The following is a 27,091-nucleotide window of genomic DNA, read 5'->3' on the forward strand; positions in this document are numbered from 1 at the left end:
ACACACACACAGAGACTGATGTGAAATAATTGCCAATTTTTATTATATAAATACTCTCAGCAAGGCTGATTTCAAATTAGCAAAATAAAGTAACTGATTATGGGAATAGGCACTTAATCTTAGGAACTTGTACTAGTCACCGTACCATGCTTGACATAATTGTTCATTTACTGAATATCAAGCTTCCATGTTAATATGACTATATACCACATTTTTTGCAAGTTTCAAAAATGTTTATTTTCAATTCTGTCCTATTCAACATACATCTATCAGAATAGTAAGTTCCATGAAGAGTTGCTTTTCCTGTTTTCTTTATTCTTTTATTACCAGTGGCTAATTCTATGCACAAAACACACACTTAGGAATCACTTGCCAAAAGAATAAACCCAATATTTTTAAATATTAAATAAGTAACCAATAGAAATTATGATTTGTCTCACATCATAAAATAAATTTAACCCATGATGTGAAAAATAAAATAATCACAGAGAAAAAAACCTTTCAAGTTAAAGGTTACTTTGGAAGTTATTAGATACAATCCTTTCATTGTATAATAAAAACTGATCTACAAATGTTAATTGACAAGTTAATTAACATACAGTTCCTTAATGTCAAAGTAAGCCCAGAAACTAGGTCTTTTGGTATCTGATCCAATTATTTTTGGACTATATAATCATGACTGCCCCTTGAGTTACTGCCTATTAAATTCACCCCGGGGCAAAGCTACAAACATTTTGAAAAGTACTGTTTCTCATTGGTGTTCAATGCAAAACTACATTTGATATAGTGATTAATAGTAAAAACAGAATATACTAAGCCAGTAACAAAAGAGAGGCTACAAATAAAAAGGGTATTTCTGTATATATCAGATGACTTTTTCCTCAACACATCATCACAAAGGGTAAGCCCAAATTCTTAGGCAAGCCATCCTTACTTTTGGAATCATCTCTGAATTTAATTATCTTGGTTACTATTTCCTCTATCTGAACACTAGTACAGAGGTCATGTAAAATTAGATCTTATATTGATTCTAGAAACAATCATCAAAATGGTTCCATAATTCAAGTTTCATAGGGGCATAAGGTATAAGCTGTAAAAGTAGTCAAGAATCTATTAACATAATTCTAATACTTTAATAACTATGTGTATATATAATTATTTAAATAACTAGAAAAAATCTTTCTTTAGATGATATTTGGGATTTTATTTATATGAGACACAGTCATAAGAGTCATAATCTTCTATACTGAATCTCTCTTACTGGATCAATTAGAACGTCAGCCTCTAATGTGCTTCTATACTGAAACAGTTGAGTAAAATAAACTCAAATTTAAAGAACTGATCCACAATACTAAAAAATGATAACATATTGTTATACTCTCACAAAAAAAATCTTTTTCTATAATTCATTATTTGTTGACACCTAAAAATCCATAATATAATAAACAATGCCAAGGAATCATTACCTCCTTAAAAAAATAACTAAAAACATCATTTTTTCCCCATTTCTAGAAAAAGAAATGTGAAAATTCAAAGAAAACTGCAGGAGGTTAAGTTCATTAGCCAATAGTCCCCTAAAACCTAAGGCAGTTTTCTGATTTTTTTTTAGTATGATCTTATTACTGCCTAATTATCCATATTGCTTTTCTTCCGTTTTGTTAAACTGAAATTCACCCAAGCAGTTTAACCTTTCATTTAGAATCATTAAATACACTCCCCTCCTTCACTGATAATTTGCCTCTTTATTAACTGATTTACCCCCTTGATTTATTACAAATCTTTTTTGCCAAATTTGGATCTTTTCTAATACATTCCTTACCTTCTTTCAACTCAATTAACGCATTGTCACCATTACCAAAGCTTTCCTATTATTTCTTCAAGTTCTTACTGCTCTTTAAGGATCCTCTAGTAAAAAAATGAATTTTCAATAAACTTGAAATATTTTAATGATTCTTCTTAATTATATGGTGAAATTCAGGAGAGACATAGTAGTCACACTGATATTTCCTACTATGTTACTATAATTCTCCACAGTAAATTTTCAGCAATCCAAATACACAAATCTTTGCACATAACTTATGACCTCTAAAAGCACAGAAAGCCATATTATAATTATCTATCCATAGCCAAATCAAACTGAGCCAGCTTCTCTGTCAGCAATTTCAATATCCATACAATTCCTAATAAAGTGAAAGCTAAACTTGTGCCTTCAGTAAATATTAATGTGACCTCTGAGTATGAGTAAATCTGTCACTAGATTATGCAAGAGAATAACCTTTCATAATATGGGTCATTGATGTTTCTCATTAAAACAAAAAAGGTATTCCCTTTCCTTTCTGAGAAGCATTTTCTTGTGCTCCAAAGCACTTATAAACTTTCGTGGTTGTTGCTTTAAGCCCTCCCCTTTCTTATCAGCCACAGACACATTTTCCAGGAACTGTCACTTCCACTAACCAAACATAGTGTCTTTTTTTTTTTTTTTTAATAAAAGAAAAAGAAAAATAGGAAGGTAACTGCTGATCTTGGATCAAATAAGTTTAAGTTTAGTTTTCAGCTTTCTCCCCCATTTCCAATACCTAAACTATGAAAAAGAACATGGAATTGAGCATCTTTTTTGTAAGAACCAGCAGACAGTATGTTTACTGGTGGGAAATTCATCCTAAATTGACAAGTGAGATAGACATAATCCAAACAAGGTTAACCATTAGAATCTTAAAAATTCTATTCTTGTAACAAATAACAAAGACTAAAGAAAAGTTAGATTCCTACACCTTCTTACCTTGAATAATTTTAAACAAATAGAATGAATTTTGTGCTTATCCTTCTATAAAACATGTACATACCAATTTCTAAGTTTTCCGTTTTCAAAAATGCCCACCAAAGACATAATCTCAATGAGTATATACTCATTTGATGCCTTTGGCCAATAAAGACCTGGTGTTCAAAATCTCCTTGTCTGGACTGGTGATATAGCTCTGTGGTACAGCACTTACCTAACATGCTGAAGGCTATAGTCTCACTCCATACTATCACCAAAAAAAAAAAAAAAAAAAAAATTCTCCTTATGGGTTTCAAATTTCTGTTTATTGGCTTTTTCTTTAAGAAACTTAAAATCAGTTTTGATTCCTGATTCAAAAGTTGCAACCGTTTTTCTTATATTCTTGGGACTGATTTATATGTCCAGCTCCAGAACATTTTCATCTTGATTCCTAAAATGCTTTCTATTCAGTTTTCAAGTGGAAGAGATTTTAGAGATCAAACTCTAACAAATTCCTTTTTCTCTTAAATTTTTCAAATTTTAATTTATTTATTTACTTATTTTCATTAGGCATATATGACAAGCAGAATGCATTTTGATTCTGTTGTACACAATTGCAGCAAAACTTTTCATTTCTCTGGTTGTACACAATGTAGCATCACACCATATGTGAAGTCATACATGTACCTAAGGTAATGATGTCCCTTTCATTCCACCATCTTTCCAGTCCCCTAACATTTATATATCAATTTCTAGGAAGGGCTCTCACTGGTCCAATTTATGTGCATGCCCAACACGCACCAATCACCAGCACCAGCGACCTGAGGATTCAACCAGTACAGTCACACATAGTCCAGGGTTTAGAAGGGCCATACTTAGGGCTTGATTTCTGAAGTTCCCATCTATAACACTTTTAATCAATTCTGTAAATAAAGTGCAATAGGACAATTAAGCATGTGCTGAGAGTTTGCTTACCTGAAAAAGAATGTAATTTTTTCATTTCTGAAGAATATTTCCAATAATTACAAAATTCAGATTTGATATATTATTTGTCTTGTACCACTTTAAATATGAATTGTCTATCTTCCATTGATTAAAATATCATTTTTTCCTCCTTTTTGCTTCTTTGAAGGTAATATGTCTTTTTTTACTTTTGAGATTTTTCTTTTACTCTAGTTTTCAGTGGTTGACTACCTTGAGCCCTAAAATGTGATTTTCATTATATTTTTTCTGATAGTGTCTATAGTTATTCTTTAATCTATGGCATAAAAACTTCAAAAATTTGAGTCCTGAACCTGTCAAATATTGCTGCTTTTTCATTCTTTCCTTCCTCTTCATCTGGAACTCCAATTAGATGGAAGTCAGTTTTTCCACTATTATACTATTTACACTACTCACTGTATGTTTTATTCTTTTCTCTCTCCATACTCTTTTAGATATCTTCTTCATAAACTATTACCCATTTCACTAATTCTCTCCTCATATATATCTAATTTATATATATATTATATATATATATAATTTATATATATATATATTGATATATTAATAGATATATCATATATATCTATTAAGCTCTTCTTTTAAATACCTATTTTGAATTATAGTAGTTTTTAATCTCTAGAATTTCTTTGAATTCTTGTTATGTATTCTAATTATCTGATGAATTTCTCATCTTTCATCAATATTTAATGTATTAATAATTATTATCTCATAGATCGTGTACACTCTTATTCCACTACCTGGATCACTATGCAATTGTTTCTATCATTTATTATCTGTTTTTCCCCTTGATCTTGGTTTCTAATATATATGTGGTATAAATCTTTTTTTATTTAATGCCAGGTAGTATACCAAAAAAAGTTACAGGAACTCTACAAGCCAGAACTTCTTTTTGGCAACAGCAGATAGTTAAAATAAAGGCATATTACCTTAAAATTAGAATTTAGTTCATCAGAGGTTACATTTTAATTTCTGTAAAATATAGTCTCTTTCTAGTTTTCCAAAACTCATAGGATATGCCCTTGGGGTTCCGATTAAAAACTGAGAGTGTTTTACCAGAGTCTCCCTTCTCTTCCCTGAATTCTAGTGTGTGACTTCCCAACACTGTGAAACTACCAAAAATTCTGCTCAGCCTCTCATCATCTTAGCTACCATTGCTTGACTTCTTAACCTATGGCCTGCACTGCTTACAAACTGACAGAACCCAAGACAGAGGTAGTACCAAATATAGAACTCACCTTAGTGTGCTTCACTTCACTATTGGATCTTTACCCCTTGATGGTGCTTAAATGCCTTTACATTATTTTTAATTAAGTATCTCATTTTTCTTAGCATGGACCTTAGTTTGAAATAAACTAGTCCACGATAGCAGAAAGTAAAATTAGGTCCTGACTGACTTTATGTATGGTTCCATATATTACTGGTCTCAAAAGTAATTAAAATAAATTGACATACTTATAGGATAGTTTGACTTATATTTCCTCCTTGGAAACTAAGCTATTTACTGCTCTAAAATCTCAATTAACTCTCTCTTAGAATTATTAATTGAACTATTAAACTCATATTCAAAATGCCTTTCCTCCACAGCTTGGTCTAACTCCTTATACATAACATAGGATGTGTACTCAGGAGCTTCTTTCTTTCTTTCTTTCTTTCTTTCTTTCTTTCTTTCTGTACTGGGGATTATTTATTTGTTTGTTTTTGTATTGCCAATTGAACCCAGAGGTATTATACCGCTGAACTATTTCCTAGCCCTTTGTATTTTTTATTTTGAGACAGGGTCTCACTAATTACTGAGCATGGCCTTGAATTTGATATCCTCCTTCCTTAGCCTCCAGAATCACTGGGATTACAGGTATGTGCCACTGGCCTAGCAGGAGCTCCTTCTTTGCAAATGTTGTCTTGCATTTATTTTTTAAAATATAAATAAGACTATTTTTATAGACTGCTTTTTTCACACTGAAAATGAAAGGTTGTAAGTATGAGTATCCAGTATTTCCTAGAATGTTGCCTATGCAACTTTGTTCTCTGACAATGTCTAGTTACCTCTCAAAGGATGTAAGATTTATAAAATAAGATGAACAGAAGCTACGGATGTCTCCTATAGTTATAAAATCTCAATAATTAAAAATTAAAATTTATGATCACTAAAATATTTTTAAGCTGTAATTTGTCTCTAAACTAAGAAAATATTTTACTGCATAATTAAAACTTTGTGAAGGCAGTTTTATCCTACTCAAAAAAATACACTGCTATTAAGCCTGCCTTAATGATACCAATTTTTTGCATGCCTGTGATAGTATTTTAAAAGTCAGTTTAATGTACTTCAAATAATAGAAATAATCCTTACATTATCTCATTATGTTTTTAAAGGTATCATTTGTAAATTTACTTTGTAATGAGTACAAGTTATGATGGGTTACTGACTACCAAAAGCTAAATCCTTTCTAAATAAATGGAAACACAGGATTTCACTTCTCAGCATTTTACTGTCAATTTAAAAAGAAAATGGAAAAAAAAAATAACAGAAACCCAGGCAATTCCTATCACCTACAAAATCTTTCATTGAAAGCCAAGATTAGGGCTGGGGATGTGGCTCAAGCGGTAGCGCGCTCGCCTGGCATGTGTGTGGCCCGGGTTCGGTCCTCAGCACCACATACAAAGATGTTGTGTCTGCCAATAACTAAAAAATAAATATTAAAAAGAAAAAAAGAAAGCCAAGATTATTCTGCATATTCCTAAGATGTACAATATTACCTTCAAACTCAGAAAAACATTTGGTTATAGACAAAATATAAAATAAAATTCAGAATCAGTCCAGAAACATAAGACAGTACACAATTATATTTTTTTTAGCTCACTGATAACCGGCTTTTAATACAATTATAGGTTATTATTCAATATTATCATTGCCTAGGCATTTCTTTTAAAACATGAAATTCCTTTTTTAGCAGGCTCCACTTTGTTTCCCTTAGTAGGCCAAGATCTTTAAAGATTTACAAATACTAAAGACCCAAAGGAACTAGCACCTTTCTTCCTACTTAATCCTGACCACCGCCAGAAAGTTTCTATTCTATTTCATTATTTCCTTGGTTCACATTTCCATAACACATTTACTGCTAGAGATGTAGCCAACACGTTGACCATCTGTCAGAACATAGCAATGAGTTTAACATGTCACAAACCAGCTGTTGAAATTGTTTGCACAATATATAATCATAATAGAGCACTATTAATGAAGAGACTACACTTTAGAAACCACTATATCAGGAATCTGTTTTCAGAAATAGGAATAAATTGACAGATGTAGACATAAAAGAGGCTTCATGACTTCTTTGCTGAGAATAGTTAAGTTGCTCTTCATACCATATATAAAGAGGCATTATGATACAATAGTTAAAAACACAGCTTTAATGTAAGGCAGTTCAAACCTTTGCTCTGCTATTAAATTGTCCTTAAGCAAATTGCTTAACGTATGCCTCAGAAGTCTCATCTATAAAGTGGGGATAACAATGCTATCTATTTTCTTGGATATTTTTTAAATAAAGATTAAATAAGTAAGAGGCTGAGGTTGTGGCTCAGAGGTAGATGCTGGCCTAGCACATACAAGGCCCTGGGTTCAATCCTCAGCACCACATAAAAATAAATAAAATAAAGGTATTGTGTCCAACTACACCAAAAAAAATAAAGATTAAATAAAAGTGAACAGAGAACTCATTGACTAAAAAAATAATAAGCAATCAATAAATAGTAAAAAATTATTGTGGCTATCTTTTTTCTTTCTCTTGTAGATTGCATGTCTCTTCCATTTTGTCTTTGGACTTCATCACTCCAGGAATTTCAACAAAACCCAGCATTTACCTTAGTGTTTTCCATCTTAGACTTAGAGGTTTCGTCTTAATTCACCTTAGATATACTCCAGGGAAACAACAGTAAATATTGATGAAAGGTTTAGACATAGTGTTGACCAAAAAAAAAAAAAAAATGATGAATATCAAACTAATTTTAAATTTTCTCAAGCCACAATAAAATTAAAAATAAATAGATGAAATTAATTTTAATAATGTGTATATTTGATTGAAAATATTCTAAGTATTATCATTTTAATAAATGGCAGTGGTCACATTAATTCTCTACAAACACATTGCCTATTCCATCACATAGTAGTATCGAGTTAAGGGTCAAATGACCGTACATTCAAATTCTAGCTCTTTTATTTACTCGGACCTAATTTGCTCTGAATTTCATCGTATTAAAAATAAGTAGCTCTGTAAATTTTTTTTAAAGTAGCTCTAGATATTATAATGAGAAATAAATAAAAATGACACATTCAAGTCATTTAGCACAATGTCTATATAGAGAGATGGTCATTAAATAATTCCCTCACCCTAATCTGCTCTAGAACATTAAACCAGCTCAATGTAGCATAATCTATGACTAAGCCCTTCTACTTTCCCTTCTACCTCTAACTATACACACCCTATACACCTTAGTCTTTTCCCTCATCTGCACAGCTCTGACTCCTTGCTTCTTGAAGCAAGTACAGACTTAATTGGGTTTATTTTTATAAACCATGGACCCTGTCAGTCATGATCCAAGAATATGGTCCCAAGAAAATAAAAAGATCTGTGCCTGAAAAAGTGACCCTACAATCTTCTCCTCTGCCCTGATATTAACCATTTGCCCAGCTAGCCCTGTTGCCTACTCAGCCTGAGCTTCTGCCTCACTCAGCTGCTACTATGGCTGTGGCCTCCTCAGCAACTGCCACTAACATCAGTGCTTCTGCATTTAAAGTCAGACTTGCCTCAAAATTTTAAAAGGTTGAACATCATTCTGTAACATAACTGGCCAGTACCTTTCAAAAGTACCAAGGTCATCAAAGACAAAGACCAAGAACTGTCACAGACTCAAGGACTTGACTACAGACATGAAAAATAAAAATTAAATATAAGATCCTGAGTAGGACTTGCCCTGAAAAAGGACATTAATCAAAACAATGGCAAACGATTAAAGTCTGTAAATTAATTAAAAATATTATATTGTTGTAATTTATCAATTTCCTGCTTTCAATAATTACATTATGCTTGCATGTAATAACATAAATGCGAACTCTGCCCATTTTACAACTATTCTTTAATACTATTTTAAAATGAAAAGTTAAAATACTTTAAATGTGATTATTTGAAACTTTGTTATGGAAAAGCCTCTGTTCCAGGGGACTTCTTAATGATATATTATTGTGAAATAGTGCTACTTATGTTAAGCCTGTTGCAGTAAGGCCATCACACAGGTTAATGAAAAGTCAATTCCAAGGTATAGAAAATCCACTTTAATCAGAACTATTAGTTAGCAAATCAACTAAGTACCTATGATACCATGTATATACACTCAATTATACTGAGAATTTAATGACAGCAAATCATATTTTGTGTGACCTATAGTTTTATTAAATAAATATGCCTTTTTAATTAACTTTACTAAATAACATGCTTAAACAATAGCTCCACTGAGATCAACCTTTTACAGAGAAAGGGAGCTAGGAAAAGTTAACAAGATACAAAGAAGCATGTTCCAGTATGTACCTGCCTCCCTCCCCCATTCCTTTCTTTCTTTAGGAAGTCGCAGTGGTCAACAAGTTCCAAACAATACCCCTTTACAATAGAAAGGACAGACAGTTCTGCTATACCATGTGTTTCTGTAACATGAACTAGCTCAGAGATTGTTAGTAAAAGGAGAAAAGATCAATACAATGCAGAAGGTACATGTGTTTAAATGTAATTTTACCTCCGACCACGAATATTTTTCCTTATTATAGTAACAATAACCAAAAGCCATGTATGAGAAAAAAATCAGTATTACACATTTAATCATCTTCTAAAAAGTGGTTTCTGCAAAGTTAACCCTGATCTTTTCTTAAAAAAAAACTGCACACACATTGAAAATAAACTTTAAAAAGTAATATAAAACAATGATCATAGCATACACCTCTAATACCAGCATATTTTGCACAAAGTTTACAATCTTTCCTCTACTTGCAACTTATAATGACAATATCCTTCCTTGCCCTTGTATTCACAGACAGCCTCAACCCTTCCTTATATCATCTATAATTAGGCAATAATATTGCTTAGTGATTATTTGAAGTTAAATAACAAAATGTTAATACTTTTTTCTAAGTACTTAAAACCAAAAAAAAAGGTAAAGGCAACAAATTTTTAATTTCTTATTTCATTAAAAATGCATACACCCTTGAAACATAGAATTTTAATCAGGATTATTTTGTTTTTATTGTGCTTCAGTTACAAAGTTTCATAAACCTTACTAATTTAACTATGAATTTACAAACTGAAATTTTTCTAAAAATTAATATGTTATAAATTATGATAGAAATGATGTATCTTCACACAGTCTAAATATATAAAATGCCATTCCTGGGGGTTTTCTTCTGGTTTTTTTTAACATAAAAATATACTAACTTGTTACCAAAGATTACTAATGTATCAATTAAATGTGCTCAACAAAAAGATTAAGAGCATTTTACATGGTCTCTAAATTCAACATTCAATTATTTCAATATTCATCACATATTTCTTAGATATAATGTTCTAATGTAATAATGAAAATTACCATCTATGCTAAGATCAAACTGATGCTCTTTGTAAAGAACGCAAATATTCAATGTTGTTCAACATGGATTAAATCTATACATGAACATTTATCAAACCACCATCAATCTTCTAAAGCAGCCTATAAATTGTATGAAAACAAGGAGATGTGTCAAGAAAACGTTTTTGCTCTAAAACCAAAAAATAAACATTAAATAGTGTGTGGCTTTTATGGCTTTTACACTATTACCTCAAGTTAAATAAGAATTTAATATCAAACTTTTCCTTTCTTTCTCAAAGAAAGCAACAATATTGCTTAATGATTATTTATCATTAAAATATAAAACCAACAATAAATATTCTTTTGTGTATATGACTCCAGGTAGCAACAAGTATTATGAATGTGTATTTTATTTGTACCTGCCAAAGAAACGGCACATAGTTGACTCATTAAAAATATAATTCACCTGGAATAGCCACAATGTATTATAATAACTGTAATTTGAATATAAATGTTTTTTAAAATAATTTATATAATAAATATCCATCATTTCAATATTTACCTAAAAGAACAGTGTTCTCTTTTCAATATAATCCATGATATGCTAGGATATGTTTATGAACCAATGCAACCCTGAATTTAAGAAGCCTTTCTTACTTTTCAATTACCTATTAAAATTCACTTGCTTAGAGATAGCATGTTTCTTACTGGGGAGAAAAAAAAAATCTGCACAATTTTCTGCTTGCAGTGTGACCTCTTTCACTTGGGTAGGTATCTGCTCTATAACAGACTAAGTGAGGATGTAACCTTGTCAAACCAAAGGCAAAAGAATAATGAGCATACGACAGGCTTAACCGGCATGGAAAAGGTTTTGAAGGAGGTTGCAAAAATAGTACTCTGAATGAGAAAATTAAAGTACACTCCAAAGAATAGGTTAATATTAAAGAAGGTACTCAAAACCTAAGAAGCATTTAATCCCCATCCTTGGATGTCTGCCATACAAAACTCCACTCAGATTTGTTTATTTCATTAGCTACTAACTAGATTTGGTTAATATATTTTCAAACGAATCCTAGTAGAACAATCAATCTTGAAGGAGATAAACTTATGGACTATTTCCACAAAGCATTAGCCAAAGGTAAGTATGAAGAAACAGATACTGGTTTGCTTTCACTAATTATAAATTATTATCCAATGAGAAGAAAATCATTATAATTCAAAAATAAGAAATACAAATTGGAAGTCTTCTTCACTCAATACCAGGCTTTACTACCACTAAAACAAACAACAGTACAACTGCTACAGTAGTTGCTAACCTAGTCCACTAACTTTCATAACAGAGAATTAAATTAAAACATTTTTATAAATAGCTGAAACCAAAAGAAATTAGGCAAGTTTTGCAGTAGTCTTCTCAGTGTGTCTTACTTTTAAAATAAACAAATAAAAATCTCAAATCTAAACCATTCAAGCATACACTAGGACTATGTATTATATCATTGTGTCAATTATGCACACTTTGACATTCCTTAAACAACTAAGACAGGAATGAAATTTTTGTTCCAGACCAGTCACAATATTTTAACAGAGAAACAGTGCCACCTTTTGGTTCTAAACAAAAGCCTCTAGTATAGTCTTCCCAAGTTCCTTTTTCAATTAAACTGTTGATACTCATAACTATCATTAAATTTCACATCATAATTATAAGCTAAATTTTAGCTTCAAAAACTAAGAAACATTAAGGTAACATAAAAGTTGCTTACCAAGATGCAAAACTTCAAAATATTCCAAAGTAATACCAAATGCACATACTTTGGATCATCAAAATAATAATTTCTATCACTATTTCATTAAACACATTTTACCAAATCCAAATATGCCAATCAACTGATGTATCTTAATATAAAAGGTTTTTGTAGTATTATTATATTTCAAAATTAATTTTTTAATATAGTATTTACATTTTACTCATTACTTTGATAACTGGCCACATGGTATTACCAGTGGATTCACAGTTAAACTAGCATAAGAATAAATACAAAGATAGTATGTTTCTGAATTACTTACACCAATGATACAATGTCACCACGTTGTACTTCAAAATTCCTTACTTTCCAGTGATTCAAAAGTACCACATCTGATGACTGGCTTCCCCCAGGATTCAAAGAAGGCTAAAAAAATAAGAAAATAGATACATCTATCATTTGTATTTTTTAATATTTATTTTTCAGTTGCAATTGGTCACAATAACTTTATTTTATTTATTTTTTTATGTGGTGCTGAGGATCAAACCCAGGGCCTTGCACGTGCTAGGCGAGTACTCTACCACTGGGCCACAACCCCAGCCCCTCATTTGTATTTTTTAATCTTTACAGTCCTTGAACTTCATAGCTTGATTGGAATGCAGTAAAACATTTCTAATGTAGTACCTTTCAATAAATTGCTATTATAAAGTAACTGCAAATGATGAGTTTTCAAAAGGCTCATTGGGATTCTCCATAAATGAACCAGAAAAAATAATAATAAATTACCAATGCTTTTTTGAAAGAAAAAAAAAATGTGCTAAATATTCAAATCTTTACTAAACTCAAGTGGAGAAATATGGAAAGTTTTATAAAGAATTTTAAAAGTCGAGAAAGAAGCAACCCAATCCTCCCAATATTCAGATAGGACCCAATTACACAATAGCACACACACATCATTGTTCCATCTGGTGAAAAGAGGAAATAATCTCAAATCAACCAGTAGAAGACCCATATAAAAACTAGAGGGAGCAAAAGAAACAGGCAATTGGATAATCATTTAAAATGTAGGGATTTCCAGGCTGGAGTTGTAGCTCAGTGGTAGTGAGCTTGCCTAGAACGTGTGAGGCACTGGGTTTGATTCTCAGCACCACATATAAATAAATAAAATAAAAGTCCATTGACAACTAAGAAAAAAATATTCTAAAAAAAATGTAGGGATTTGCCATCTCAATCTCTCTTTTCCCAAGGGATCGTATTCCAAGGGATCTGGTCCCAGTTTGAGCCTATAATGGCTTTCATTCTAGGACTCAGACAAGTAAGTGTACCTATGCCTAAGAATAGATGGAAGAAAATGTTGAAAAACACTGTGTAAGAATTCATCTGAAGGAACCACCTACTAGGCACAAAAATATGAATGCCTTTTGGACAGGGGTACTGACAAAGTCAATGGATAACAAGTCTAAGACTTGAGGTGAGAATGGTGGGACAAAAGAACAAGAACTAAGAAATTTTCCATGGTTGACTGAGAACATCAACATGGGAAGTATTAACAATTTCTGTGGTTATGGGAAGGGTGCCAAACACCTGCAGCTCTCTGCCTTCACTGAGAGGCGGAGGAGACAAAACCACAGCAACCAGGGCAAGCAAGGAAAGCACTGAACACCAAGCAAAAGCCAGTCCCTGGAGTATCAGTAACATTCTCTTTCTTAAAGATTCTGAGAATCATCGGTAGATTTTCTACAAAGTAGACATGGGCAAAGATGAGAAAATTTGGTATGGAGGCTATCATCATGACCTTAATTTTGATGCCCCAGGTTTGTGTAGCCAAAAATTGTTGGTTACCCTTGGAGATCTGAAATATTCCCAGAGTTCTCACCAACTTCTTGGTATAATAATTTCTAAATTTCTACCTTCATATTGAATTTCTCTAGCATCCCACTTGATTTTTCATCAGTTCCTTTAAAATAAAAAGTTTCTTATTTTCCTACATCCTATGTACCACTTTCCCAGTCCAGCTTAAAATCTTAATCATCTGTCTCCTTCCAACCAGTCACCAAGCTAAAGAGTTTTGTTTCTCATCATAATGTCTTTCAGCTGATTTTCTTTTTTCCACCATCATCATACCTTAAGCACCTCCATCACATAACTAGATAGATATAACACTAGTAGATACAATACTAATCAACCTCTTCTAACTCTGATGGAAAGGATTCCATTTTCTTTCTAGCTGTGTGAGCTTGAGAGCAAGTTATTTAACCTTAGCATGCATTTCTGTAATGGGAAAATGGTGATAATTAGTAACTATTACACAATTAATAAATAATAGTCACTACCTACAGAGTACTTACTATAAGCACTATTCTAGTAATAATGAATAGACATTCTAGGTGGTTGATTTGTGCAAGACAGTGGGGATTTAAAAACACTAACTTATTTGGTGAGATCATTCATTTAAAGTGTTACAGCAGCTCTTGGTCCATAATTTACCTCTCAGTAACTTCTATTACTGATATTACTGCATCCCAATTTTAATTATGGGCAGTTTCATATCCTTTTTCCAGTTCCCTCTTTGCTGCATTCCTAAGTAAGGAACAGGGCTGTTGAGAGCCACAGCCCAAGGGGCTCCAGCAAACTTCCAGCTGCCAGCTGATGATTGGCTCACAGCGGCCCCAGCAAACTTCTAGCTGCCAACTGATTGGCTCCTCTGCGGTGATGCTCATTGGGCTGTTTCCCCGCCCTTTCAGACCACAGAGCTGCTCATTGGGGGAATTTTTTTGGCTCTGCCCACCCGACCCAGCCAATCAGCCTCAAGAGCAGGAGGAGTGGGGGAGGTGAAGAGACTTGTGGGAAGCCGGTGGTGGCAGTTGGGCTCTGAGGGTTTTCCTGAGGAGCTGTGTGGTGTGGTGTGTGTGTTCTAAAAATAAAGTTCATTTCTTTTGACAAGTGGCTCCTGAATTGTGCCCAGCCAGACTGCGGCACAGAGCTGAGGCATGGAACAAGCCAGAAGAACTTTACTGGGCCATGGAGCTAGGGAATGGAATACCTGGTGTTGAAATAGCATGATTAGATTAAAAGTTGAGATTTCACAGAGTTCATTAGCTCTCATTCAAATTCAAATCTATTTCAAATTCTCTATCTCCCTCATCTTCTTTGTCTCTGAATTCTATGTCTTGTGAATTCCCTTTCCTTATTTCTTTCCTCCTATAAAACTGGTGTAAGTGAAGGTGGCCTGGGGGGCAGACATCTGGGCTCTAGACAACAGAGGGAAAATTTTCTTCCCACTGCTCTTTCACCATTTTTTTCCTTGCCATCAGAATAATGAAAAACAAAGATGATTTAATTATTTCTGATTGCTTTCCCATACTCTCTTTTATTGGTGTTTCTAAAAGTTTGTGAATCTTTTAGAACCATAAATAAGAAATGAATTTTATACTACATCCAGTACATGAACAAACACACGTTTAAATAAAATTTTGCAAAAGAATAATTACTACATATACCTTTTTTTTTTCTTAATCTGTGCTTTTAAAATTCTGTCCATATCCAACTATATTGATTTTAAACTAACTATATGGATCTTGAACATACAAATGGCTTTGCAACCCAGTGTTAAAACCATGCTCTAAGGGCTCAGGGTGTGGCTCAGTGATAGAGTGTTTGCCTAGCATGAGTGAAGCCCTGGATTCAATCCCCAGCACCACCACCACCATCACCGAACATACATACACGCGCGCGCACACACACACACACACACACACACTTATATAGTATGTATAATGCTTTAGATGATTCTTCCTTAACCATTGTCCTTAAAAAATTATTTAATTAATTATCATTTCCAAGAATGATACCTTTAGTTCTTTTATCTGTCTCTAAATTCTTTCTCTAGAAAATTTCATCAATATTTTCAGTTTCAAATATTACCCTTAAGCTGATGGCTATTAAATGAATAATCCCAAGTGATTTTTCTCCTTCTAAATTTATAGCAAGCACTTCATATTACAATACTGAGCATATTGTAACTTTTGTTTTACTTATTATTGGTCTTTACAACTAAGCAGGCAGCACATTTTATCCATCTTACAGGAATACTTTCCTAATATTCATCTTCTCCCTTTTTCCATCCTCAGTCACAGGTGATCAAAAATCCCAAGTTCCCCACCATATGTGATTATTTCTATCATATTATATTTAAATGTACATTATAATTACTCCCTCATCTCTTTTTCCAAGAGCCTTTATAAACATCTAGGAAACAGATTTTTTTTCCCTAGGTTTGTGTTCTTGAGTTCCAGGCACTTTGAAGGAAATTAACATATTTAAGTAGAAAGAATAAAAAAAAATAGTGAAATTCCCAAGCACTTCCCAAATTAACATGCCCCAAACAGAGATGTTATTCCATTCACCTTAGCCCCTCAAATATATTGCTTTATTACCCTCTTTGGTTAACAGTAGCACCATTCACCTGTCCCCCATTCTAGAAGACTCTAGCTTCAATTTCTACTCTCTGGGACTCCCATCCTCAGACTTTCCTTCTGCCAAATTCGAATGCCCTTTCCCCACTTTGAAAATTCTACTCATCTTTCAGAGTCCAATTCAGTTCACTCTTTTATAAAGGCTTTTAAAAAGAAAAAGAATATTATGTTAATAAACAAAAGAAGCCTACAGTCAGTTCTCTTGTAAGACTTTTAAAAATTATATTCTGCTGCTCCCTATGGAGCAATTGAATCCACCTTTCCCTTATAGAATCATTTTCCCCAACTTTTCTTAAACTAATTGTAAGACACAAAAGGTAAGGCACTGTAAACAAAAAAAATCAAAACACTTATACAGAGGGGAAAAAATCCCAGAAGGAAGCATCTCTAATCTCAAATAGTAAAATATTAGAAAATCATCATTAGCATATGGAAGAACTATGTGATTTTACAAGAGAAGCAATAGAGTTTTCTTTTACCTTTCCTCTCCTCTGCAAGGTTGAATTAATTATTCCCCCATCTATAAACCCATAGCAATTTAGGTAAACTTCAGTGATTGTACTTAATAGGTATCTGCCTAGAGATATGACTCTCAAGTGTAAGTTTCCCATATTTTATTCGCTTTTGTATACTTTATCCCAAAGGAAAATATTTCTATACTTGTAATTCCAAAACATAAAAGCTCTTAAAAGAACATTATAAACTACAATGGTTCCTAAACATATACATTATCTAAACAATATACACATCTCTATCACTGAAAACATATTTGGATAACTGGTAAAAAAAAAAAATCTATCTCTTCAAGTTAGGCAATGTAAGCACTAGTAATAAAGTATAACACTGCTTTATTATTATCACCCATAATGAAATAGTGGTAATCACAACAATAAAATAACTACTATTCATTTATGAATCTGAGTAAGACATCATAAAGAAAAACCTTCTTAAATTGGAAAAGTGTTTCTGTAGCATTACAAAAACCATGGTTCTCTGCACTTCAATAAAACATTTTATTTTAGAGAATACTTTCTAACTTTTCTAAAACTACTTTTAGGAAAATTCACTAGCTTCAAAATGAAAATTTAAATGGAAAATTTTTAAAAAATGTAAATTAGATGATATTCAGAAAAATTAGTAAAGCTTTTTTTAATATTTTTTAGTTGTAGTTGGACACAATATCTTTATTTTATTTATTTATTTTCATGTAGTGCTGAGGATCGAACCCCGCATCTTGCACATGCTAGGCAAGCACTCTACCACTGAACCACAACCCCATCCCCAGTAAAACATGTTATTGCTTTGAAATTTTGTATCTTGTTTTTCCTTGTGGGAAAAGTAGTATATACTTCAGACAGAGCAAGGAATCATTTCAAATCAGAGAAGCTATGAACAGAAAATCAAAATTAAAACCCATAAACTTTGATAATCTTGTGTGACAAGTATGTTTCTTTGTAATGCTGTAAATGTTTTAAATCCTAGATTCCCAGAAACTATATCAAATTATAAACAATAAAGATTTTAAGCAAAAATAATCTTAATTTAGGAGTTTCCACCTATATCTCAAAATGTGTGACATTGCTGTTAGCAATAAAGGAAATGTCCAATAGTAAAGGTAAAAACATTATAAGGGTTGGATTCATTAACAAAGAACAAAGGAAGCCCATCAGGTGGTCTGCCTGGACTTCCCTTCAAAAACTTTCACTCTCTCACAAATTCAATCTGTTCTTCTCCTTCTATCATGAACTGCTCAGGTAAAAAATCAACTTGAGGGACTGGGGGTATAGCTCATTGATAGAGCACATGCTTAGTATGTGCAAGGTCCTAGGTTTGATCACCAGCACTTCCAGGAAAAAAAAAATTAAGTCAAACCTGGAGAAATTTCAAATAGGTTTTATTCTAAATACAGAAAATTATTTTTAAGTTTGGCTCCATTTAATTGCTAGTCATATTACCTTGAGCAAATAATTCAATAGTACTAAGCCTCATTCTTCATCTATAAAACCAGGAGTATAGTGCCCCTATCTCATCAGATTACTCTGACAAAAAAAAAAAAAAAACCCACTTACCCTTCCTAACACAGTACATAAAACAGTCTAGCAGTCAGCAAATATGATAATGATGATATTGACAACAAAAGAATAAAGGGAAACAAAATAAAGTACAGCATTCCTTCCATAAGATCAAGACAAATTAAGCTTTTTCATAGTTCTAAGACCTTTCTCATTTTAAACATTAAGCTGGAAGTACCCAGACAGAAAATTCTACTCCTCATTTCTAAATCATTAGTGTTTCTCCACTTCTTTCAAGCAATAAGTCATCATGCTTTCATTTTGGAACTAAATTTTTTTGCCTCTAGGAATTAATCCAAAAAAATGTTTAATGTGCACAAGTATAAAGTTATAAATATCTCTGAAAATATTCCACCTATGTTTTAAGCTTTCTTTTTCAAAACATAAATATACATATAAAAAGATGTTAAAAATCTGGTTGAGATTATGATCTTCTTTTCCCTTTTCTGTGCAGTTGCATTTCATACGTTTTAACATTTATGATAAACAAATATATCTTTTGGAAAATTTTAAGTTACACTTTAAAAAGCCAATTGTATATATTTCTTTGACCTAAGTACTATACAGTCCATTTTAAGAAAGACAATATAAGTCAGCAGAGTTCAACAGATGCTAATATTTCATGCTAAAGCTAGAGAGAATCAATATGGAACCAGCTTTCCAAACAAGTAAAACACAAAAATTGGACTTTAATGTTTATCTCTGCTCAAAAACTATGTTGAAGGATTTTTACTCCTCCCACAAGCAAATATTATCGTCAAAGTGTCCTAAATCTTCAGCTTGTGTACAAGTTTAAATCATATAGAAGTTTTGAGGGAACTTGGGCTTTCATTTAGAAAAATAAAACTCCCATAGGGAATTAAACAGAGTCAAGATAGATTTCTTGCCTGATAAGATTTAGCTGAAGCTAACAATCAGTAAATCATATTATTCTGGGTTTTTTCTCCTTTTTTCACTATTTCCTAATTTAAAAAATAATTTTCAAAGTCGCTGATTCTTGCCTACAGTCTACCAACAAAGCTTGGTTTTAACTTCTTTGAAAGCAATGCTTTTAACCTTTTCTGGCCTATAAAAGCACCACCATTGGTTATATACAACCTACAAATTTTAAATATCACAAATTTTAAAAATTTTAAATTTTAAACATTTTATGCATCTAAATAACATAGTCCCCAAGAGCAGTCATGAAAAACTAATAGTATGCTCCAGACTTCTTTTACAGAAGCATTAGAGAAATGGTCAGGGGGAAACTAATAGTCAAAGAATATAACAGATGGGGCTGGGGATGTAGATAAGTAGAGCATTTGCTCAGCATGCATGAGACCATAGGTTCAATACTATATATATTATATATCATATATACATATACATATGCATATATATATATATAATGTATACACACATATTCAGATACATATATGTATGTGTAAATTTTATGAAATACACAAATACGCAGATACATGTATGTATATTTTTATAAAATACATATAGCTATATGTATGTGTGTATTTTATAAAGTATATATACATGTATCTGTGCGTATATGTGTATGTATATGTGTATGCAGGAGTGCATATGTGTGTGTGTGTATACTATTTCAATTTGAGATATTTCAAATTGAAATTGTACAATTTGTTTAGAACGTTTTTAAGACAGCAACACTAGCCAGAAGGCATAAAGTCTAATTAAAATAAATGTATATATTGATTATCGTATTATTATTATTGGATAGCACACGTTTTAAAAAATGTAGACAAAATCATTTAAAATGTCATCTTTCTTCCCTTGTTTTTCAGGGGTCTCTATCATTTTTGCATAGTTCTAGAGTTCTCAGATTTATCTCACTAGGTATGCATAATGAACTAAATATACCCAGTCAGAGCAAACCTCTTAGTTAAAAATGAAGCATTCCTCTCACATAAAGGGTACCTATCACCCCCATAATACTTGACCCCCCACCCCTTATAAGGACCATCCATTTAACTCAAAATATATACAATTTTTTTTATTTTAGGGCTCTTAACCCAACAAAACTCTAGTCACATAAAATTCCACATTATGTGCTAAATGAAAGAAATTCAAATAATAAAGCATTACCAGAAATGAATACTTATTAAATCCTAGTCGCACCTGATGCTTTATTATGTGTAAATGAGTTCTCCATACCTGTTCCAGTATCCAGAGGCTCCACCAGAGAACACAAGGTGGTATGTGACATTCCCAGTGCAAACTCCTCTTCATACTCCAGAGCTCTATCCCCAATCAGTTACCACCCCTGCCCTTGATCAGACAATTCTGCCAGTCACTCTCTGTTCACACATGTAGACCTTGGATTCTACTCAGGTCAAAGTTAAAGAACAAGAGGACAAAAACAAAAAACAAAAATGCTAACTTGGTCAAGGATGTAAAACTATAAAAATCTATTCATGTTTTCTTTTCCTCATTCATTCATCACTGAAAAAAAAACAAGTGAATTCTGACTCTGCCGGGCAATGGATTTTTTGCCCTCCAATATCCAGATATGGATCCAACAACATTTTAATCTGACAGATCATTAAGAGTCCCTTTTTAAAAACTGTATTCTAATCTCATTCCCTTATTTACTGGTAGTCTTATATTCTCCACTTTAAATTGAAGTGAATATTTTCATTCTTTTAGAATCTCTCCATGAATTTTACTCACATAAAAATAATTTTTATGTCTACAGATACTATAATTTCTTACTTTTCCTTTTAAAAGAGATATTTGTTTTTTAAAAAGTAGGACATATACTACATTAACTTGGAAAAATGTTGAATTTCTAGTTTTTCATTCTCCTAATCTTAACTGTATATTCTACTAGAGTAATATATCAAGTTTTACAGGCACTCTCATATATTACTGGTAGGAATAAAAATAAGGTAATTTGCTAAAATATACTTAAAAGTCTATAAAATGATCTTATCATTTGACCTCAAAACATATTTTAAAAGTTGTCCTAAGGAGGGCCTAGGGCTGTGGCTCAGTGGTAGAGCACTTGACTAGCATGTGTGAGGCACTGGGTTCATCCTCATCACCACATATTAATTAATTAATTAATTAATTAAAGGCATTGTGTCCATCTACAACTAAAAAAAATTTTAAAGTTATTCTAAAGAAATGAGTAGAAATATGTGAAAAGATATATGTACAAAGTTGTCCATCACACATTATTTATAATACTGAATAATTGAGCCAACTTCGATACAGTAATATCCATTTATCTAGCCATAGTAATACATTCCAAGACCCTCAGTGTTACCTAAAACTCAGTACCAAACCCTATATATACACTATGTTTTTTTTCCTATACATATGCACCTGTGATAAACTTTGTAATTAGGCACAATATGAGATGAATGACAATAACTAATAATGTGACTATCAAAATGATACAATGTAATAATAACATCATCTCTATCAAGGTATCTTACTGTACACACAGTCACACTTCTGATGATGATGTGAGAAAACACAATCCCTTTATGATGAGACAAAGACAATATGGAAGGCATTGTAACACAGCATTAAACTACTATTAACCTCTAGAAATAGTCAAGAGGAACACCGGGAATCCACAATAATGCTTCCCAGTTGACCAACAGTAAATGAAACAGCAGGAAATAAAACTTTGGATAAGGAAGGACTATTATTGCATCAATAATAGAAATCTAATTAAACCATGATTTATCCATTGTTAAACCATGTGATATATGAATACAAAAAAATGGTTAAAGAACACATCAAAGAAATATTAATACATAAGGATATTTGAATATATTTGGCAAATAAAGTTAGGTTGTGATAAATTTTTTAAATGGTATGATCCAATTAGGGAAGGAAGGAATCGAGACAGGAAGGAAGGAAGAAGAAATGGAAAGAAGGAAGGACAGAAGGAAGGAAGAAAATTCTGCAAAAGAGGAAGTAACAATTCATAGTACTTTGGAAATGCAAACTTTGAATTCATAAGATTGGACTTAAATCTGTGTAATCTTCAATAAGTCATTCAGTTTCTCTGATCAAATTTCTTAATTTTTAAAATGGTATAATAATAGAACATTCATCATACAGTTATGGAGAATACCAATTAATGTGTTAAGTTAATTTTAACTTTAACTCCTTCCTAAAATAAAGAAAGAGTTCTTTATTTTCCACATCACAATGACTGGAACACTATTACCATTCAATACATTTAAACTGTTACTATTATTATATAACAACATTGAAATAATTCTGAAAGGTAGTATTGATTGTTATTTTGTTTTGGTTTGGTTTTTGGTATTTCCTAAGTTTTCACCAGTTTGCAATGTTTTTGTATAAGAAAAAAAAGCAATTTATTTTTAAAGGGAAAAGCATCTGATTTTTATATCTTCTTATAATAATTTTTTAAACATTTATTTTTTAGTTATAGGTGGACACAATACCTTTATTTTTTTTTTAATGTGGTGCTGAGAATAGAACCAAGTGCCTCATGCATACTAGGCGAGTGCTCTACCTCTAAGCCCACACCTGAGTCCTTCTTATTACAAATATCTTTGAAATTCATTTTCCTTTTTAAAAACTTCTTTACTGTTTAAGAATCACCTTAATTCAGACCACTGCAACTAGACTGTAAGCCTAAAATCTGCAAACTTCCTGGCTCATTATACAATGACTATAAGACATGAACATTAAATATATGTATTGTTTGTTACCTAATAAAATAGATTTTGAGTCAGCTATTATGATTTACAGTTCTAATAAATCATGACAAGGAAGAGATCATATAAAATTAACAAAACACAAATTTTACATAAATAACACTTCTACATATTAACAAAAAGATGATTTTCTATATGTAACATAAGTCAGCTACATGGAAATTCTCCCACATACATCTGTATACAAACAAATCTTTAACTCCTTCCTAAAATAAGGAAAGAGTTCTTTATTTTCCTCATTAACTGTTAAGTCCTTCATTTCTTTTTTTAAATTTTTTAATATATATCATTTTAGTTGTAGATGGAGACAATACCTTTATATTGTATTTATTTATTTTTTATATGGTGCTGAGGATCGAACTCAGAGCCTCACATGTGTAAAGCAAGCACTCTACCACTGAGCCATCACCCCAGCCCTCTTTGCTTTTTGTATTAGTTCATTTTAGTTATACAAAATTTTAGCATTCATTTTTACATAACTATACATAAATACTATATAATTTGCTATAATTCAATCCCTGCAACTTCCACTTTCTCTTTCCCCCTCTTCCCCTGTCCCCTTTCCTCTCCTCTACTGATATTTCTTCTATTTTTTTTGTTTGTCTTCATATAACATTTTTTGGTAATACTTATTTATTTATTTTTGCTTTACAATTCTTAATACACCATTATATCATAATTTATCATATCTCTGATTACATATAAGGTATATAATTCTCATTATATACATGTATTTTGTATAGTAATGAGGGTCTTCTTTGACCCTCCATGCTATTGATATTTCTTCTATTTATTTACAGATTTTTTTTTTAATTAATGTATATTCACATATGTACACTGGAAAGTTAGGTCAGATTCATTTCACCATTCTTCCCTTTTCCCATCACTTCTCCTCCCCCTCAATCCTCTTCCTCAACTCCACAAAATTCTCCTACCCTTTTCTTTCTTTCTTATTTTGGCCTACCAGACATATCAGAGAAAACATTCAATCTTTACTTTCTAGGTCTGGCTTATTTTGCTTAAGGGTCTCCAGTTCCATCCATTTACCAGCAAGTGCTATAATCTCACTATTCTTTATGGCTGAGTAATACTGCATTGTGCATACATACCACATTTTCTTTATCCATTCATCTGTTGATGGGCACCTAAGTAGGTTCTGTAGCTTGGCTATTGTGATTTATGCTGCTATAAACATTGATGTGGCTGCATCCCTACACTATGCTGATTATATATCTTTTGGATATATATACTGAGGAGTGGGATAGCTAGGTCATACGGTGGTTCCATCTCAATTTTTGAGGAATCTACATACTGCTTTCCAAAGTGGTTATACTAATATGCAGTCCTACCAACAACATGAGTTTATCTTTTTCCCCATATCCTCACCAACATTTATTATTATTTTTATTCTTGATAATTGCCATTCTAAAATAATAAATCTCAGTGTAATTATTCCTGATTAATAGATATGTTGAACATATTTTATGTTTTTATTTTATATAACATCGTATATTTTGTGAGCTTATTTCTCTTAAAAGCCCCAGACTGGGCAAATATCCAACTATTGTACTTTGACTCAATGTGTCCTCTGCTGTTCGAAGTATCAGCACCACTTTGAGAGAAGACACTGAATCCTATTTACTACAATCACTTGAGAACAAAGCCATATAATATTCAATCTTATGAAAAATTTGTTGACTCTGTTCTCCATAGTTCCTCTAAACCAGGCATAACTTGTAATTTCTGGAACAGATAAATTAAATATAGTAAAACTGCTATCACATTAGATAGGGTCTGAAAGAAGGAAGAGAGAAAAAATGGGCAAAAGAAAGAGAAAACAAAAAAGGGATAGAAAAGAATAATACATACCAAAGTGAAAATAAGAAAAAAAAAAAAACGGATTAGAGGAGTAGATTTTGAGGCAATAGCCGGTAGGAAAAAGAGAGAGAGAGAGAGAAAAAAGGGGTGAGAAAAGTATAAACCAGAGCTAGGAAAACAAAGATGGAAAAATTCCAATAAACACTTTAACACATTAAAAGAAATACAATCAAATTTGTTGAGGACACAATTAGCTGCTAGGGTAACAAGTATCAAATCAAAATGAAGAGTGATATATATGATCAAAATTTATGTTAGAACTATTTATAGTAAATAATGCCAAGGTGAGAAAAATTCTTATTGAGTCTTAGTTTGGATTTTGTCAAGATATGGGATCTTTAGAATATGTCCATCATTCTCTGGATCTCTCCAGAGGTGCAACAGGAGCTACTCCTCTAGATGCTGTGAACTTCTATCAGCCAGTTCTCTTTTATCAGTCCAGGGTCCTCAGGCTGGCTGCTTAGAGGATGAAGTGTTGTGTCTCCTGGCTGTTTTTATCCTGTGCAGAAGCTCAGGATGCAGGCTCTTGGCTTCCTTCCACAGAAACCTTTTCAAAGTGTCATGAAGCCTGGTGGCTGACAGCTATCTATAAACACAAGTCCTGTGGTTATGGATTCTCTGTGGGTGATCTGTGATACAGAAGCATCCCCTCCTGACTGACACAGCTCACCAGGGTACTTTCCTTACTAGTGGTCTTAAAAAGACTGAGCTGGTTCATCTGGGTTCCAATTACCCAGATTATAAACCACAGGTGTTGCTTCCCTCTGCTCACTGGGATTGAAACAGGTTTTGGTGTGACCAACTTACTGGCCATGATGTAGACACTGTCCCTCTCTACTGCCTGGGACACAGGCAGTTTCCTGCTGTAGCCAACCTCCTGCCAGCTACAGCTGAAATCTGACCACCATTCCTCTCAGATGCCCAGAACAGCAGGCAGCTTCCTACCATGACAACCCATTGGCTGTAGCAAACATTCCTTTTCACTGCCTGGGACTGAACCTGCTTTTCCACCTGAATCTGAGCTCTCACTTCCTGCCCCTGGGATCATGGGCATCTGCTTCGTCTCTTCCTAGGCTGTAGGAAGCACTGGGTTAAGCTAGTCCTTCCAGAGGCAAGACTGTTCCAGCCCCTTCCTCTTGTTCAGATGGAGAAGGGAAAAAGATTTCAATAACTTTTGGCTAATAGAAATCCATTTATGAGTTATTTCTAGACTTATTATTGAGCCATCTCACTGCAGACATGCTCCTTCTGGTTCAATTTGCTGTTATCTGTAGGTGGGGAGATGCCACATTGATTTAATTTCTTCTCTGGAGGCTGGTTTACTATGGTTTCCACAAACTGGCTACCATCCCCAGCATGACTTTTTGTCCACAATTTTGGTTAAACTCCTTGATCTTCAATGATCATGTTGCTTCTGTGGCATTTTAATTTGGTTTGCTTTTCTTTCCAGGGAGTGAGCTTATATGCTTTTCCCTTCCCTCCTTCTCTCTGTTGCTTCTCCTGCCTTCTTCCACCCTGGTCCAGTTGAGGGTTAGTAAACTCTGCCCTTATTTTCTGCTCTAGTAACCAAACTTCAAGTCTCTCCAGGTCACAGACTGTCTAATATTGAGTCTTTCAGCATGTATTATATCATCCACCCCTCCAGTCTAATTGCTCCCTCACTATCCCTGTTCTATTATGAGATCTGGGATCCCTGCCTAGCTCCAATCTACCATCTTTCCTTCCCTCTGCTAAGAAATTCTAGCCCAGAAGAAACTACTTTCTCTGTGATATATCCTCCTTGATCTAAAAAAAATAAATGCTCTACTAGGGAATGAAATAGAGTAAATCATGTTACATG

The 27,091-nt window shown here is 32.7% G+C and overlaps 1 protein-coding gene across 7 annotated transcripts in view; it reads right to left on the minus strand.

Moving 5' to 3' along the window:
- Immp2l (inner mitochondrial membrane peptidase subunit 2) overlaps nucleotides 1–27,091 on the minus strand; it is an 861,827-nt gene that overhangs the window by 771,409 nt on the left and 63,327 nt on the right. For 5 of the 7 annotated variants that reach the window (XM_048799618.1, XM_048799612.1, XM_048799613.1 and 2 more), the window contains one exon: nucleotides 12,431–12,534. In XM_048799618.1, the coding sequence (XP_048655575.1) occupies nucleotides 12,431–12,534 (104 nt within the window). Of the gene's footprint in view, nucleotides 1–12,426; nucleotides 12,535–20,821; nucleotides 20,991–27,091 lie in introns of those variants that run through there. The other 2 variants (XM_048799617.1, XM_048799619.1) reach the window with 2 other exon arrangements.

Source organism: Marmota marmota, unplaced genomic scaffold, assembly GCF_001458135.2.
Source record: "Marmota marmota marmota unplaced genomic scaffold, marMar, whole genome shotgun sequence".
NCBI classification, from domain to species: Eukaryota; Metazoa; Chordata; class Mammalia; order Rodentia; family Sciuridae; genus Marmota; species Marmota marmota.